This window comes from Camarhynchus parvulus, chromosome 22, assembly GCF_901933205.1.
Source record: "Camarhynchus parvulus chromosome 22, STF_HiC, whole genome shotgun sequence".
Taxonomy (NCBI): Eukaryota; Metazoa; Chordata; class Aves; order Passeriformes; family Thraupidae; genus Camarhynchus; species Camarhynchus parvulus.
The window spans coordinates 4,088,016-4,104,373 of record NC_044592.1 but is presented as its reverse complement, the minus strand read 5'-3'; the positions used below and the strand labels follow the sequence as shown (position 1 = coordinate 4,104,373).

The 16,358-nt window shown below is 67.4% G+C and overlaps 2 protein-coding genes and 1 long non-coding RNA gene across 3 annotated transcripts; 1 reads left to right on the top strand and 2 right to left on the bottom strand.

Annotated features, from left to right (window-relative positions):
* The first annotated feature begins 706 nt into the window (after positions 1 to 706).
* BOLA3 (bolA family member 3) lies at positions 707 to 3,127 on the top strand. The gene is made up of 4 exons (XM_030964149.1): positions 707 to 754; positions 1,174 to 1,297; positions 2,191 to 2,279; positions 2,974 to 3,127. The coding sequence occupies exons 1-4, from the start codon at positions 725 to 727 to the stop codon at positions 3,037 to 3,039; spliced, it is 309 nt and encodes a 102-aa protein (XP_030820009.1). The 5' UTR covers positions 707 to 724; the 3' UTR covers positions 3,040 to 3,127.
* A 190-nt stretch (positions 3,128 to 3,317) lies between these two features.
* On the bottom strand, positions 3,318 to 13,011 carry LOC115912503 (myoferlin-like). Its single transcript, XM_030964086.1, has 26 exons — positions 12,982 to 13,011; positions 12,748 to 12,924; positions 12,465 to 12,546; positions 12,171 to 12,248; positions 11,919 to 12,100; positions 11,169 to 11,327; positions 10,905 to 11,082; positions 10,385 to 10,533; positions 9,665 to 9,842; positions 9,364 to 9,452; positions 9,236 to 9,261; positions 8,982 to 9,129; positions 8,558 to 8,671; positions 8,321 to 8,476; positions 8,155 to 8,246; positions 7,662 to 7,832; positions 6,843 to 6,991; positions 6,328 to 6,467; positions 5,906 to 5,994; positions 5,728 to 5,823; positions 5,219 to 5,360; positions 5,008 to 5,107; positions 4,589 to 4,872; positions 4,396 to 4,505; positions 4,039 to 4,177; positions 3,318 to 3,967 (listed from the first exon to the last, which is right to left on the bottom strand). The coding sequence occupies exons 1-26, from the start codon at positions 13,009 to 13,011 to the stop codon at positions 3,872 to 3,874; spliced, it is 3,354 nt and encodes a 1,117-aa protein (XP_030819946.1). The 3' UTR covers positions 3,318 to 3,871.
* Positions 13,012 to 13,310: 299 nt separating this feature from the next.
* On the bottom strand, positions 13,311 to 13,819 carry LOC115912551. The gene is made up of 3 exons (XR_004061341.1): positions 13,750 to 13,819; positions 13,572 to 13,674; positions 13,311 to 13,432 (listed from the first exon to the last, which is right to left on the bottom strand). It is a non-coding gene; the product is annotated as an uncharacterized LOC115912551 (long non-coding RNA).
* Between the last annotated feature and the right edge of the window lie 2,539 nt (positions 13,820 to 16,358).

Sequence of the window (16,358 nt, the reverse complement as noted above, 5' to 3'; positions counted from 1 at the left end):
TTTTTATGGAGTGAGGATGGGGCTTTTTTGGGATCAGCATGGGAGCTTTTGAGGGGTCAAGAGGAGGCTTTTTTTGGGGTCTGGATGAGGCCATTTGTACGGTCAGGAGAGGCCTTTTAGTAGGGTCAGGATGGGGACCCTTTGTGGGGTCAGGAGGGAGCTTTTTATGAGGTGAGGATGGGCTTTTTTTGGGGGTCAGGATGAGGCCCTTTGTGGGGTAAGAAGGGGGATTTTTTTGGGGTCAGGAGGGGGAATTTTGGGGGGTCAGGAGGGGGAATTTTGGGGGGGATCAGGAGGGGGATTTTGGGGGTCAGGAGGGGGATTTTTGGGGGCTCAGGAGGGGGATTTTTGGGGGTCAGGAGGGGGGATTTTGGGGGTCAGGAGGGGGATTTTGGGGGTCAGGAGGGGGATTTTGGGGGGTCAGGAGGGGGATTTTGGGGGTCAGGAGGGGGAATTTGGGGGCGGGAGGGGGGGAATTTGGGGGCTCAGGAGGGGGGATTTTGGGGGTCAGGAGGGGGATTTTGGGGGGTCAGGAGGGGGATTTTGGGGGTCAGGAGGGGGATTTTGGGGAGTCAGGAGGGGGACCCTTTGGGGGGCACCGCGGTCTCTCCTGGTCCTCCGAGCCACCAGGGGGCGCTCGTGGGGGCGCAGCGCTGGCCCCGCCCCTTTTGCCACCGGCGCGCTCTGATTGGCTGAGGCGGAGGTGACCCGGCGCGCCCCCGGGATGGCGGCGGCGGGGCTGAGCCGGGGCCCGGTGAGTGTCCGTCGGTCCCCGTGTCCCTCTGTCCTTCCCCTGCCCGTGCTCCCGGCCCGGCCCGTCCCCTCCCTGTATGTCCCCCCGGTGCCGGTAAGCGCGGCCCGCCCCCCTCACGGTGAGCATCGCCGGGCCCGCTTCCCCGCCGTCTCCCGGTGCTCCCGCTCCTCGCAGTGTCCGCAGGCACGGGTAACCCCTCCCGCCCTTCCCCAGGCCCCGTTCCCACCGCCCGATCCTCCGGGGATGGCCGCTCCCGTTCCCGTCCCTCCTTCTCCCGGTTCGCCCGCATCTCCCGGGGTTCCGCAGCTTCTTGTGCTCCCTCCGGTGCCGGCAGCTTCCCCTTCCCTTCCCTTGCCTCCCCCCGTTCCCGGGGCTGGTTTTGGGGTCCCCCCGGGGCTCTCAGGGCCGTTTCCCCGCAGCTGTTCCTGCGCTGCCGCTCCTGGCGGGGTTTGGCCTCCGGTACCGATGGGGAGTCGCGCCTGGCGCGGCTGCTGCGGGACAAGTTCCCGCGGGCCTCGGCCATCAAGGTGGTGGACATCTCAGGTAGGGCCTAAAGCCGCTCTTTATTGCCCTAAACCCGCTCTTTGTGCTCCTAAACCTGCTCTTGGTTACCCTAAACCTGCTCTTGGTTACCCTAAACGGGCTTTTTATTGCCCTAACCCGCTTTTTATTGCCTTAAACCCGCTCTTCATTGCCCTAAACCTGCTCTTGGTTGCCCCAAACCCACTTGTTATTGCCCTAAACCTGCTCTTTATTGCCCTAAACCTGCTCTTTGTCCTCCTAAACCTGCTCTTGGTTACCCTAAACGGGCTTTTTATTGCCTTAAACCTGCTCTTTATTGCCCTAAACCTGGTTTTTATTGCCCTAAACCCACTCTTGGTTGCCCTAAACCTGGTTTTTATTGCCCTAAACCTGGTTTTTATTGCCCTAACCCTGGTTTTTATTGCCCTAAAGCCACTCTTGGTTGCCCTAAACCCGCTCTTTATTGCCCTAAAGCCACTCTTGGTTGCCCTAAACCTCCTCTTTATTGCCTAAACCTGGTTTTATTGCCCTAAACCCGCTCTTGATTGCCCTAAACCGTTTTGGTTTCCCCTAAACCTGGTTTTTATTGCCCTAAACCTGGTTTTTATTGCCCTAAACCCACTCTTGGTTGCCCTAAACCCGCTCTTTATTGCCCTAAAGCCACTCTTGGTTGCCCTAAAGCCGCTCTTGGTTGCCCTAAAGCCACTCTTGGTTGCCCTAAATCCACTCTTGGTTGCCCTAAACCCGCTCTTTATTGCCCCAAACCCAGATTTTATTTTAAACCCAGTCAGTCTCCAGCCCCCCCCCGGGCTGTGGGTACCCCCAGACAGGGCAGGGGTGTGAGGGTGCTCAAGCCTTGACTTTAATGGATTTTAATGGATTTTAATTGGCGTTAATTGGGCCCGGCTTGCCAGGAGGCTGCGGCGACATGTACGAGATCCACGTGGAGTCGGAGGAGTTCCGGGAGAAGCGGCCGGTGCAGCAGCACAGGATGGTGACACAGGTGTGGGGAGAGGGGATGGAGAGAGGGAAAGGGAACAGCTGGAATAGGGGAGAGGGAATGGGGGAGAGAGGGTGGAGAGGGGGAAAGGCAACAGCTGGAATGGGAGAGGAACATGGGAGAGGGAATGAGAGGGAATGGAGAGAGGGGATGGGAACACTGGAATGGGTGTGAGGGGATGGGGGAGAGGGAGGGAAAGGGAACAGCTGGAATAGGGGAGAGAGAGGAGAATGGGGAGAGGGAATGGGGGAGAGAGGAGAGAGGGAAAGGGAACAGCTGGAATAGGGGAGAGGGAATGGGGGAGAGGGAATGGGGGAGAGAGGATGGAGAGGGAAAGGGAACAGCTGGAATAGGGGAGAGGGAAAGGGAACAGCTGGAATAGGGGAGAGGGAATGGGGGAGAGGGAATGGGAACAGCTGGAATGGGTGTGAGGGGATGGGAGAGGGAATGAGAGAGAGGGAATGGAGAGAGGGGATGGGAACAGCTGGAATAGGGGAGAGGGAGGAGAATGGGGAGAGGGAATGGGGGAGAAGGAATGGGAACGGAATATGGGAGAGGGAATGGGAAAGAGGGGATGGATGTGAAGGAATGGGAGAGAGGAAACCTGTGGGGCTGAGGCTGCAGCACCCCTGGCTCTGGGGCTGAGGCTGCTCCAAGGCCAGGCCAGAGCCAGCCCTGAGCTGCGCTTGCCCCGCAGGCGCTGAGCGAGGAGATCAAGCACATGCACGGCCTGCGCATCTTCACCTCGGCCCCCAAGGGCTGAGCCTGCCCCGGCCGCAATAAAGAGCTCCAGGGCTGCCCCCCTGGGCGTGAACCCCACCCCGTGCCGTGTGCTCAATCCTGGGCAATGGTGGTTGTTATTATTATTATTATTAATAATTATTATTTCTGGTGTCCCTTTATATACGCAGCTTAGCCCCGCCCCCTCAGCTGCAGCCAATGGGAGCCGAGTGCCAACAATGAGGGGCGGGGCAAAGAGCGGCTTGCTTTGTTGGGAAATGAGGGGCGGGGCTAGAGCGGGACGGAGCGATGTGATTGGCTGAGAGGGTTCCGGGAGGGGCGGGGCCTGGGCGCACCGGGCCCGGTCGCCGGGAGCGATCGCCTCGCCCCGGGGCCGGGGCATCTCCGCCCTCCTCGGCCCGGGGATGCTCCGGCCGGTGTCCGTCCTTTCCCCGGGCCGGCCCCGCGGTCAGGGAACCCGGCGGGCGCTCCCCCTCCACACCCCGCCGTGATCCGGGACCGGCGCCGCTCCCCGTTCCCTCCCAGCCGCACTCCCCGGGGGTGTCCCCGTCCCGCCCGGGGGACCGGGGCTGATGGTGCTGTTGGGGTTAGGGCAGGAACTGGGGCAGAGCTGGGGAGCTGGAGCTGAACCTGGGACCGGGGTGGGGCTGAATTTGGGATCGGGGCTGGGCTCAGGGTGTCCGTGCCCCCCCCGAGCCGCCAGAGACGGGGAGGACGCTCCGGTGCTGCTCGGACACGGCTTTGTTCAGGAGGGAACATCCACGGGCAGCTCCCGCGGCGTTCCGGACGGGGCGATCCCCTCCTGGCTGCAGAACCCACCGAGGACATCCCCCGAGGAACCGGGCGGCTCCTCCTCAGCGCTCCGGCCGCGGCCGCGCCGTTCCCGGCTGCTCCTTGGCGGCGGCCGGCGGGAGCAGGCGCGGGTCAGCCACCTTCACCTTGAGGGTGCTCTGCGGGGGGACACGGGGCACTCAGGGCGCGTTCGGGGGTGACAGCGGGGTGTTTGTGGGGCGGTGCTGACCGGGAAGAAGGAATGGAGCAGCAGGAGCAGCAGGAGCGCCGCCAGCCCCAGGCCGAGCCACAGCAGGTAGCGCCAGCGGACGCCGTAGCGAACGAGGCGCAGCGGGGAGCGCAGCCACAGGAACGAGGACTTGGGGCGCCTGCGGGGACACCGGGCTCAGCCCCCGCCTGTCCCCCTGTCCCTTTCCTGCGGGGACACCGGGCTCAGCCCCCGCCTGTCCCCCCGTCCCTTTCCTGCGGGGACACCGGGCTCAGCCCTGCCCGGGGGGACACCGGGCTCAGCCCCCGCCTGTCCTCTCTCTGGGGGGACACCGGGCTCAGCCTGTCGCCCTGTCCCCTCCTGCTCTCCCCGGCTCACCTGGGCTCGGGCAGGGTCGGGTGCTTGTTGGGCTCCTCCCGGCCCTTCCCCACCGGCCGCTCCTCGGCCTCCTGCGCCGACAGCAGCTCCAGGCTGAGCTCCAGCTTCCCCTGCGGGGCCGGGCGGGGCGGTTGGATCTGTTCCCGCTGTCCCCCAGCCCCGTGGGGGTGTCCCCAACCTGTCCCCAACCTACCGAGAGCCGCTGGCCGCCGTCCCCGTGCATGGTGCAGGGCCACCAGCCCCGCGCCCTCCTCCTGCGGAACAGGTTCAGGGACGGGCGCTGCAGCGCCGGGCGGCGGCACCAGCGCCGGGAGAGCCGGGCCAGGGGCAGCCAGACCCGGGAGAGCCGGGCCCGGATGAACCGGGGCAGGGAGAGCCAGGGCCAGAAGAACCAGGGCAGGTCCGATGGCGAGGCCCGGCACAGGCGGGCGCTGCGGGCCGGGCGGGGCAGCCGCATCAGCTCCAGCTCCAGGATCCCTGCGGGACAGGCCAGGGGACGGCTCTGTCACCGGGGGGAGCTCCTTATCACCAATGGGCACTCCCTGTCCCCTGTGGCCATTCTCTGTCCCCTGTCCCCTGCGATGTCCCCCCGGTGGTGACACGGGCTCTCACCCAGCAGATCGTCCGCCTTGAACTTGTCATTGTCCCACACCTGCAGGATGAGCTTGGGTGGCACCTTCAGCAGGGTCTCGTCCAAGCTCCACACGTGCTCCTGCCCGGGGGCACGGCAAGGTCACGGGTGTCCCTGGGCTGTGTCCCTGGGCTGTGTCCCTGGGCTGTGTCCCCTCTCTGTCCCCTCTGTGTCCCCCCGGCTGTGTCTGACCTTGCGGCGGATGGCGCAGAGCTTCTCAGCCGCCAGGAACTCGAAGGGGAACACGAAGCGCCAGTTGAAGGCGCCACGGCCGTCCAGGGAGCGATAGTGGATGTCGGTGTGCTGCCGCTGCTCAGGGAGCCCGTCCAGCCACCTGCGGGGACAGCGCTGTCACCCGACCCGTGTGCCACCGCCCAGGGGACAGCGCTGTCATCTCTGTACCCATCCCAGCCACTTGTGCCACCTAGCAGGGGACAGCGCTGTCACCCGTGTGTCACTGCCCAGGGGACACTGCACCCATCCCAGCCTGTCCAGCCACCTGCAGGGACAGCGCTGTCACCTCTGTGCCACCCCAGCCACTTGTGCCACCCCAGAGGGGACACTGCTGTCACCACTGTGCCCACACGGATGGGGACACCCTGAGGTGACAGGGACCCTGGGGATGGCTGATGGGGACCCTGCGGTGACAAAGGACCTGCCAGGGGCGCTGGGGGGTGGCAGGGGACACGATGGGGACACACCCAGACACGTAGATGTCACTCATGCGCTGGCCCAGCAGGTTGATGTCCCCAGGCTCCGTGTCGCGCACGTTCCACACCACGCAGCGCAGCTCGTACCTCGGGAGGGGACAGGGACGGGTCTGTCACCTTCCACCCGGCGTGGCCCTGTCCCCACGGGGGTGGCCTGTCCCTCACTCACCCCTCGGCCTTGCGGGGGTCGATGTTCACGGGGGGCCCGGGGGGGCCGAGGCTGGTGGGGAAAATGTCCACCCACATCTGCACCTTGCCCTGGGGACACCGGGACGGGCTGGCACCGGCCCGAGTGTCCCCAAGTGTCCCCGAGTGACCCCAGTGTCCCCTCTCTGTTCCCACGTCCCCTCAGCCTTGTCATCCCCTTGCCCCATCACCCACTCCTGGGGTCCCTGGCACCCACACAGGTGTCCCTGTCACCGCAATGTCCCATCCCCAGTGTCCCTGCCACCCCAGTGCCCCATCACCCATCCCCAGTGTCCCTGTCCCCGCCGTGTCCCCATCCCCACGTTCTCTGTCCCCTCGATGTCACCATCACCGCTCCCCGCCAGGTGTCGCTGTCCCCGCTGTCCCCCCCGGTGTCGCTGTCACCTGCTCCAGGCCGGGCCGGGCGCGGCTCTGCAGCCCGCGGGTCTCCAGGTGCTCCGGGACGAGCTCGCACAGGTTCAGCACGTGCAGGGCCAGGCGCTCCCGGGGGGCCCCGGCGTGTCGGGGCGGGGGGTGGCCCCGCTCTGTGCCACCGAGCCGCTGTCACCCGCCCCACAGCCACCCCACAGACCCCCCCGAATTACCCCAGACACACCCAGACCCCCCAAATCCTCCCCAGACCCACCCAGATCCCCCCAACACCTCCAAATTACCCCAGACACCCCAGACCCACTCAGATCCCCCAAACCCCCCAGATCCCTGCAAACCACCCCAGACCCTCCCCAGAACCTCCCAAACCCCCCCAGACCCCCCAAAACACCCCCAGCCCCTCCCCAGCCCCCCCAAACCCCCCTCGACCCCGGAAACCGCCCCCAGACCCCTTCAAACCCCCAACAGATCCACCTCAAACCCCCCCAGACCCCCCCAAAGCCCCTCACACCCCCCAGCCCTGCCCTCACCGAAGTGGCTCAGCTGGAAGCGCTGCCCGCCCAGGCTCAGGGCGCTGCCCCCGCGGCTGAAGCGGGGCCCGCGCAGCCCCCGGGCGGCCGCCAGCAGCTCCAGGGCCCGGCTGGGGCACAGCTGGTCCCGCCAGCACGCGGGGCCCGCGCTGGGGACAGGGCAGTGGCACCTCTGCTCCGCTGGGAGTCACCCCTGTGCCTGCCGACCCCCCTGTGCCCGCTCCGTGCCATCCTCCTGTCCCCGCCGACCCCCTGTGCCCCCAATCCTGCCCCTCCTCGTGTCCCAAATCCCTCTGTGCCAGCTCCATGCCATCCTCCTGTGCCCGCCGACCCTCCTGTGTCCCCCAAACCCTCCTGTGTCCCCCCAAATCCTCCTGTGCCCCCCAAATCCTCCTGTGCCCCTCGACCCTCCTTGTGTCCCAAATCCCTCTGTGCCCGCTCTGTGCCATCCTCCTGTGCCCGCCGACCCTCCTGTGTCCCCCAAATCCTCCTGTGTCCCCCAAATCCTCCTGTGCCCCCCAAATCCTCCTGTGCCCCTCGACCCTCCTTGTGTCCCAAATCCCTCTGTGCCCGCTCCGTGCCATCCTCCTGTGCCCCCGTGTGCCCACCATGTCCCCTCCTGTCCCCCCTCCCAGCCCCCCGTGTCCCTCCTTGTCCCTCTTGTGCCCCCTCCCCTTTTGTGTCCCCTCCCTGTCCCTCCTGTGCCCTCTTCCCCTGTGTCCCCTCCTGTGTCCTCTGTGTCCCCTCCTGTCCCGCCCCCTGTGTCCCCTCCTTGTGCCCTCCCAGCGCCCCGTGTCCCCTCCCCTGTCCCCTCCTCACGTGTGGTACAGGGTGGGCAGCCCGCAGTGGGCTCGGTGCTGGGACAGCAGCCGGTCCTCCAGGTCGATGGTGGTGCTGCCGATCTCCTGGTCCGGTGGCACCTTGTCGTGGTCCATGATTGTCACCCGCAGGTCCTTCTCCAGGGGGATGGTGGCCGTCAGCTCGAACATCCTGGTGGCAGCGGCGGCGTCAGCCCGGGGGTGGCACGGGGACAGGGACCCGCGGGGACAGCGGAGATGGGGACACGGGGACATGGCAGGGCAGGGAGGGGGACAGGAGGGGACACAGGGAGTGGGACAGGTGGTGGCACAGGGACATGCCATCCTGGGGAATGGCACAGGTGGTGACACAGGGAATGTCACAGGGATCTGGTGGCACAACAGCACCGGGAATGGTGACCTGATGAGCGCCCCCAGTGCCCCCTGGGGGTGACAGTGCCACCAGGGCCACCCGCCCCGGGGGTGACAGTGCCACCAGGGCCACCCGGGCGCACCTGCCAAAGATGGGCTCCAGGGTGTTGGGCACGTACTGGTCCCGCTGCCCCAGCGTCCTCTTGCCCAGCGCCACGCGCACGTAGGGATCGCTCTGCGGCACGGAGGGGACGGCGCGGTGACACCGGGCACGCCCCGCCGGCCCCGGGGGGTCCCCGCCGCCCTTACCAGCCCGGTGACATCGCGGGGGGACAGGTCGAAGGCTCGCACGACGTAGACGCGCACCAGGCACGGCTGCGGCTGGGCGGGCGGCAGCCGCTGGAAGCAGCGCGGGCCGGGGGCGGCTGCGGCGCCCTCGGGCACGGGGTAGATGCGGAACAGCCCCTGAGAGACCCCGCGGTGCCCCCGGGGGTCCCGCCCCGCAGCCACGGGGTCCCACGGAGTGGGGGGGGGGGGTTCACCCACCTTGAAGCTGCCCACGGGTTCGGGGGCACGGCCGGGTTTGGACAGCGGGAAGGTCTGGCAGAAATCCTGCAGGCCCTGGAACTCGGGCACCGCCTCCAGCTCGCAGCCGTAGATCTGCGGGGCAGGGCCGGCCTCGGGTCAGCCCCGGGCCCCGCCTGGGGCTGCTCCCCACGGCAGCCCCGGCCCCTTCTTCATCCTTGTCCCCATCCCCTCCTCATCCTCATCCTTGTCCCCATCCCCTCCTCATCCTCATCCCTGTCCCCTCCCCAGCTTCATCATCCCTGTCCCCCTCAGCTTCATCCCCGTCCCTGTCCTCACCCACTCCCTCATCCTCCCTGTCCCTGTCCCCACCCTGTCCCTGTCCCTGTCCCCATCCTGTCCATGTCCCCACCCTGTCCCTGTCCCGTCCCAGGCTCTGGCTCACCTTCAGTCTGTCCCCGTTGGTTCCCCACGGGGATTTGGGGTCCTTGTCCTCCATGGACGCGTAGAATTTGCTCCACCAGTCCCTCTCCTCCTCCTCCTCCTCCTCCTCCCTCATCGTCCTCATCCTCCTCGTCTTCATCTTCCTCATCCTGGCGGGGAGCAGGAGCAGGTGGGCACAGGTGGGCACAGGTGGCCCTGCTGGCAGCCCCTGTGCCACCTGGCCCCGTTCCTGTGCCCACCTGGTCCTCAGCCCGCCTGTTCCTGAGGTAGCCCAGCAGGTCCTGCAGGGAGCAAAGGGCTCTTGGGGAAACCGAGGCACAGGGCCGGGCGGTGCCAGCGCCCAGCAGTGCCAGGGCTGGTGCCAGGTGAGCAGGGCGACTCACCTGAGCCATCCTGGCCCGGGCTGTGGCCAGGAACAGGGAACACCAACGTCTGCAGGGGCTGGAGGAGGCGGGCACGGAAAGGAGCTCGTCTGAGGGACACAGGGACAGCGGGGATGAGGGAGGGGACAGCTGGGACAGGGCAGGGGACAGGGCAGGGGACAGGGCAGGGGACAGCTGGGACAGGCTGGGGACAGGGCAGGGGACAGGGCAGGGGACAGCTGGCATGGGCAGGGATGGGACAGGTGGCACCAGGGATGGGACAGGTGGCACCAGGGACGGGCAGGGATGGCACGGGCAGTACCTGGCATTGACACAACCGTGTCGGAGCCGTTGCCGGGCTCCTGGCGGGGCGGGGGGCAGCGGTACCGGCCCAGCTCCCTGACGCTGGCCTGGCCCAGCAGCAGCCGCCGCCCGGGGCCCGCGCGGTGCCAGAGCCGCAGGCGGATGGGCGGCACGAACCGCTCCTCCTCGGGCAGCGCCTGCGGGGACAGCTCGGGACAGCTCGGGGACAGCTCGGGGACAGCCGAGGACAGCCCGGGACAGCCGGGGACAGCCCGGGGACAGCTCGGGACAGCCCGGGGACAGTCCGGGGACAGCTCGGGGACAGCGCGGGACAGCCCGGGGACAGCTCGGGGACAGCTCGGGACAGCCCGGGGACAGCCCGGGACAGCCGGGGACAGCTCGGGGACAGCTCGGGACAGCCGGGGACAGCCCGGGACAGCTCGGGGACAGCCCGGGGACAGCTCGGGGACAGCCGGGGACAGCTCGGGGACAGCTCGGGGACAGCGCGGGACAGCCGGGGACAGCCCGGGACAGCTCGGGGACAGCCCGGGGACAGCTCGGGGACAGCCGGGGACAGCTCGGGGACAGCTCGGGACAGCCCGGGGACAGCCCGGGACAGCCGGGACAGCTCGGGGACAGCCCGGTCACCGACCGGGACAGCCGGGGACAGCCCGGCCCGGTCACCGCGGCCACCCCCGGGCCCGCTCCCGCTCCCGCCCCGCCCCCGTCCCGCCCTCACCAGGGTGAGCAGGAAGGCGTTGCTGGGGAAGTTGGGGTTGGTGGCCACGTCCTGGATCGGGGGGGTCCACAGGCTCTGCTCCCCCCACTGCAGCTCCAGCCGCGGCTCCCGCACGGCCCCGCGCAGCCCCCGCAGCCCCAGGCCAGCACCTGCGGGACACGCGGCCCCCGTCACCCGCGGGGTCCCCTCGGGGCAGCCTCAAGGTGCTGTGCCCGCCCGTGCCGCTGTCCCCACCCCGCCCGCACCGCTGTCCCCACTCCTGTCCCCATCTCTGTGCTGGCCTTGCCTCCACCCCCTGTGTCCGCGCTCATCTTTGCCCCTGTTCGTGTCCCTGTTCTGTCCCCATCCCCTGTCCCTGTCCCCATCCCCAGGAACTTCAGCTCTGCCCACAGCCCCTGCCACGCCCAGGGTCCATCTCCAGTCTTGTCCCCATCCCACCTTTACCCCTGTCCCATCCCTGTCCCCATCCCTGTCCCCATCCCTGTCCCCATCCCTGTCCCCGCTCCCCCCTTGTCCCCACGCGTCCCCATCCCATTCCCCGCTCCCCCCTTGTCCCCGCGCTGTCCCCGCGCTGTCCCCTCCCCGCAGGCGGCTCCCACCTCCAGCGCCACCCTGTGCAGGCGCGGCCGCAGCTCCGGGGGGAAGCCGAACCCGTCCTTCCTCAGGGGCGGGGGGCTGAGCGGAGCCGGGGACCCGTCCTGCCGTGGTGGGGGGGACACAGTGACAATGCCACCCTGGGTGCCCTCTGTGACACCCCTGTGTCACCCCAGCGGCACCGCCTCACCTCGGGCTCCTGCAGGAGCTCGAAGGCCGCCAGCAGCTCCCCGGCCGGGCCCCGCGGGCCCCGCAGCGGGTGCGGCTGCAGCCGGGGCGGCTCCCGGAGCGCCGCGTCCAGCCAGACCCGCGGGGAGCACACGCAGCGGCCCAGGAGCACCGCGGGGCCCTGCGGGGAGAGCCTGAGCACGGGGCGGGCCCAGCCGGGGGTGTCCCGGCCCCTCCATCCCGGACAGCCCCATCCTTCCACCCCGATCCCTGTCCTTCCATCCCTGACTTCTCTGTCCTTCCACCCCTGATCCCTGTCCTTCCATCCCTGATCCCCGCCCCTCCATCCCTGATCCTTGTCCTTCCATCCCTGATCCTTGTCCTTCCGTCCCTCACACCGCCATCCTTCCATCTCCGATCCCCTTGACTCTTGATTTCTGACCTTCTATCCCTCCATCCCTGATTTCTCTGTCCCTCCATCCCTGATAACCCCATCCTTCCATTCTTTAACCCTGTCCTTCTTCCATCCCTGAGCCCCTGTCCATCCATCCATCATCCATCCATCCATCCATCCATCCATCCATCCATCCATCCATCCATCCATCCATCCATCATCCATCCATCCATCATCCATCCATCCATCCATCCATCCCCCTGCTCCCACCCTTCCCTCTCTCCTTCCTCCCTCTCTCCACATCCCTCCATCCCTGATCCCCCATTCCTCATCCCCTCTTTGCCCCCATCCCTCCCCCGTGCCCGCTGTGTCCTGTACCTGTCCCCGCTGGTCGCACACCTCCACCACCACGGCCGGGGGGTCCCTCCAGACGCCCCGGGGGTCCCCGAACAGCGGCACCCGGGGGAACAGCAGCGTCTGCTCCCACTGCGGGTCCAGCGCCCCGCGCACCGCGCCCGTGCGCTGGCTCAGGGTCACGAACGACACGTGCGCGGTGGCATCTGGGGACAGCGACACCGTCAGCGCCCCGGGCTGCCGGCGGGGCGGCCTCCGGGGGCGGGGGGGTCGCACCTATGGATGTCCTGGCGCTGCCTGGCGCCAGATCCAGCGCCTGGAAGATGTAACAGCGGAGCTGGAACCGGCCGGGGCCTGGGGACAGCCGGGGGTCAGGGGGGCTGCGAGCCCCCGGCCACTCCCGACCCCTCCCCGGTCACTCCCGGTCACTCCCCGGTCACTCCCGGTCCCTCCCGGTCCCTCCCGGTCACTCCCGACCCCTCCCGATCACTCCCGGTCACTCCCGGTCCCTGCCGGCCACTCCCGGTCCCTCCCCGGTCACTCCCGGTCCCTGCCGGCCGCTGGGCTCACGCTGGAAGCTGCAGAGGATGAAGGGAGGTGGCAGCTGCGGCAGGGCCACCTCTGGACTGTCCTGGGCCGGCTCCTCGGTGTCCTGAGAGGGGACAGGGCTGGGCTGGGGGGACCCTGGTGTCCCCCTGTCCCTCTGTCCCGTGTGCGACTGTCCCACCATGGCCTCGCTCCACAGGGCTCCATCCCTCCCTCCTCCCCTCCCTCCCTTCCATCTCCCCTCCCTCTCCACGCCTCCCGTTCCCTCCCCGGTCCCTCCCGTTCCCCGGGTCCCTCCCGTTCCTACCGGGGCTCCCTGGAGCAGGAACAGCGGTGCCACGGCCGCCCCGGGCTCGGCGGGCACCAGGCAGCGCTGCCAGCGCCGCCGGCGGCACCGCGGACCGGCCGGGACCTTGGGCTGGAAGGTGCAGCCCCAGAAGCACTCGGGCTGCCAGGCCTCGTCCTCCCACAGCTCCTCGGGGTCCTGGAGGGGACAGAGTGACACGGGGACAGCAGTCCTGTCACCCCCCGGGCCTGTCACCTTCATCCCCATCACCCCCTTCCCGGTCATCGTCGTCCCATCTCCCCAACCCACCGCGCTCATCCCCATCACCCCCATCCTGCCACCCCATCCTTGTCACCTCTGTTTCTGTCACCCCCATCCTGCCACCCCCATCCTGCCACCCCATCCTTGTCACCTCTGTTTCTGTCACCCCCATCCTGCCACCCCATCCTTGTCACCTCTGTTTCCATCACCTCCATCCCCATCACCCCCATCCTGCCACCCCACCCCTGCCACCGCCCCGTCCCTGTCCCTGTGTGTGTCACCAGGCTGCCGCAGGTGTCCGTGTCCCGCTCCTGTGTCCCGCTGTCGCTGTCCCTGTGGCGGAGCCGGACCCAGCGCCGGCGCCGCAGGGTGTGGCACTGCTGTCCCTGGCTGTGCCACGCTGCCGGGGGGCTGCCGTCCTCCGTGCCCACCCCGTACTGCCAACCTGCACACAGGGCTCAGCTCCTTCCCTGCCACCCTGTCCCTGCCACCCCATCCCCGTCACCCTGTCCCTGTCCCCATCTTGTCACCTCCATCCTGTCACCCCCACCCTGCTGTGCCCACCCAGGACCGCCCCCACTCACCATCCTCATCCTCGGCCCCCTCCGTGTCCACGTGCCAGTCACTGGTGACGTGCCAGCCTTGGGGACACGCCACCTCCTCCTTTGGTGGCACTGCCACTCCCTTCTGTAAAACCAGGCGGGCACTGAGCAGTGACACTCTGGTGTCACCCACGCTGTCCCCACGCTGTCCCCCACTCACGGCGTCCGTGCTGGCCGTGCTGGCCCAGTCCCCGCTGGGGTCTCGGCTCTGGTTCTCGTAGAGCTCCTCCAGCACCACGGTCCCTGTGCCCTCTGCCTGTGCCACCACCCTGGGGACAGCAGGGGACACGGCTGTGTCACCGTGCTCCCTGGGGACACCGGGGGACACGGCTGGTGTCACCGCGCTCCCGCAGGAACAGGGGTGGCTGTCCCCTGTGCTCACCGCCGCTGTGGCCGCTCCACGCTCCAGGGCCCGGCCCAGCTCCATCCCCTGGGGGGCCGCAGCTCCTGCGGGGGGGGCAGGGCCCGGCCGGAGCTGTCGCAGAACTCCGGGCGCCCCAAGAGCCGCCGGGGCCCCCATTTCCCCAAGAGCCGCGTCTGGTTCTCGTACTGCGGGGACACGGCGGCTGCCCTTAGGGACACTGTGGGGCGCTGTCCCCTCCCAGGTGTCCCCTCCCTACTGTCCCCTCCCGTGCTGTCTCCACTGTCCCCACACTGTCCCCATACTGTCCTCACTGTCCCCATGCTGTCCCCTGTACTCCCCCCATGCTGTCCCCGTGCTGTCCCCACCCCTGTCCCCACTGTCCCCACACTATCCCCATGCTGTCCCCACTCCTGTCCCCATGCTGTCCCCTGTACTCTCCCTGTGCTGTCCCCCATACTGTCCCCACCCCTGTCGCCACTGTCCCCTCCCCTGTTCCTGCTGTCCCCCATGCCGTCCCCTGTACTCTCCCCATGCTGTCCCCTCCCCTGTCCCCGTGCTGTCCCCATGCTGTCCCCTGTACTGTCCCCATGCTGTCCCCGCTTCCCCTGTCCCCATGCTGTCCCCTGTACTCTCCCCATGCTGTCCCCTCCCCTGTCCCCATGCTGTCCCCGCTGTCCCCATGCTGTCCCCACCATCTCCGCTGCGTGCACCCCCAGGCCCACCACCAGGCCGAGCAGCTCTCGCACTCGCAGCACAGACACCCCACCTGGCGCTGTCCCCGCAGCTGGACACCGAGGGCACAGAGTGTCACCCGGGGTGGGCAAATGGCAGTGGACAGCAGGGCGGAAGGGATGAAGAGAGGATGGGGACAGGGACAGGGGGACAGGGGGGGACACAGAGCAGGGATGTTGGGGGGACACAGAGCAGGGATGTGGGGGGACACAGAGCAGGGACTTGGGGGGACACAGAGCAGGGACGTGGGGGACACAGAGCAGGGACATGGGGGACAAATAGCAGGGACGTGGGGGGACACAGAGCAGGGACTTGGGGACACAGAGCAGGGACATCGGGGGGACACAGAGCAGGGACGTGGGGGGACACAGAGCAGGGATGTGGGGGACACAGAGCAGGGACATGGGGGAGATGAGGTGGGAATAGAGAGGGGACATGGAGCAGGCACAGAGGGGACATGGAGGGGACACGGAGGGACACCAAGGGGACACGGAGGGACACCAAGGGGACAGCGGCAGCTCCCACCAGGAACAGGGTGAGGATCCTCCCGCAGAGGCGGCCGCAGGCGCCGGGGCCGTGCGGGGAGTGCAGGACATCGGTGGCGGGGACACGGGCCGAGGCCACCCGGAGCTGTCCCCGCAGCAGCCACAGCTGCACATCGGGGACACCGGCCTGGGGCTGTGGGGACAACGGGGACAGGGGTGAGAGCGGCACCGCCACGGGGACGGGAACAGCCCCAGAGGGAGCCTGGGCGCACCCAGCCTCAGCGTGGCGGGCTTGGCGTTTGTCGCGCTTTGGGGTTTTTGGTGTCACCTCCACGGCCAGCGCGGCCGCGCGCCGCAGCCACCCCCGGGCCGCTGTCCCCACGGTGTCCCCGTGCCGGCCGTCGGCCCTGGCCTCGCGCAGCAGCCGCTGCAGGAGGCGGCGCCGGCAGCTCCGGAGCTGCTGGTCCAGGGCAGTGAGAGCGGGCTGTGCCTCCAGGTACTGCAGGGCGGCCCTGCGGGGCCCAAACAGCCCAAAATCAGCCCAAAATCACCCCAAAACATCCCAAAATCACCACAAGAACATCTCAAAATCACCACAAGAACATCCCAAAATCACCACAAAACATCTCAAAATCACCACAAGAACATCTCAAAATCACCACAAAAACATCTCAAAAACATCCCAAAATCACCACAAAAACATCCCAAAGTCACCCCAAAACCATCCCAGAATCAACACAAAAACATCCCAAAATCACCACAAAAACATCCCAGAATCAACCCAAAATCACCCCCAAAACATCCCAAAATCACCCCAAAACCATCCCAGCCCAGGGCAGCCCTGCAGCACCCAAACCAGCCCAAAATTACCCCAAAATCACCACAAAACAGCCCAAAATCGACCCCAAAACCATCCCAGTCCAGGGCAGCCCTGCAGGGACCAGAACAGCCCAAAATCACCCCAGAAATACCCCAAAACATCCCAGAATCAACCCAGAACCATCCCAGTCCAGGGCGGCCCTGCAGCACCCAAACCAGCCCAAAATGACCCCAAAACACCCCAAAACCTACAGGATCACCCCAAAATCCCCAGTTTCACCCCTAAAATTATTTGCCCCAAGAATTCCTCGGGTTTTTTTCCCCCAAACGCTCCATCCTCCCACCAAAAACCCCATTTCCACCCCAAAA

Excerpts from the sequence above, each read along its gene's own strand:
- BOLA3 (XM_030964149.1), top strand. The coding sequence starts at position 725 with ATGGCGGCGGCGGGGCTGAGCCGGGGCCCG. Across the intron at positions 1,298-2,190 it reads CAAGGTGGTGGACATCTCAG|GAGGCTGCGGCGACATGTAC; the intron begins GTAGGGCCTAAA and ends CCGGCTTGCCAG. Across the intron at positions 2,280-2,973 it reads AGCACAGGATGGTGACACAG|GCGCTGAGCGAGGAGATCAA; the intron begins GTGTGGGGAGAG and ends CTTGCCCCGCAG.
- LOC115912503 (XM_030964086.1), bottom strand. The coding sequence starts at position 13,011 with ATGACCGGGAAGGGGGTGATGGGGATGAAG. Across the intron at positions 8,247-8,320 it reads CCCGCGATGTCACCGGGCTG|AGCGATCCCTACGTGCGCGT; the intron begins GTAAGGGCGGCG and ends TCCGTGCCGCAG. Across the intron at positions 5,824-5,905 it reads GACCCCCGCAAGGCCGAGGG|GTACGAGCTGCGCTGCGTGG; the intron begins GTGAGTGAGGGA and ends TCCCCTCCCGAG.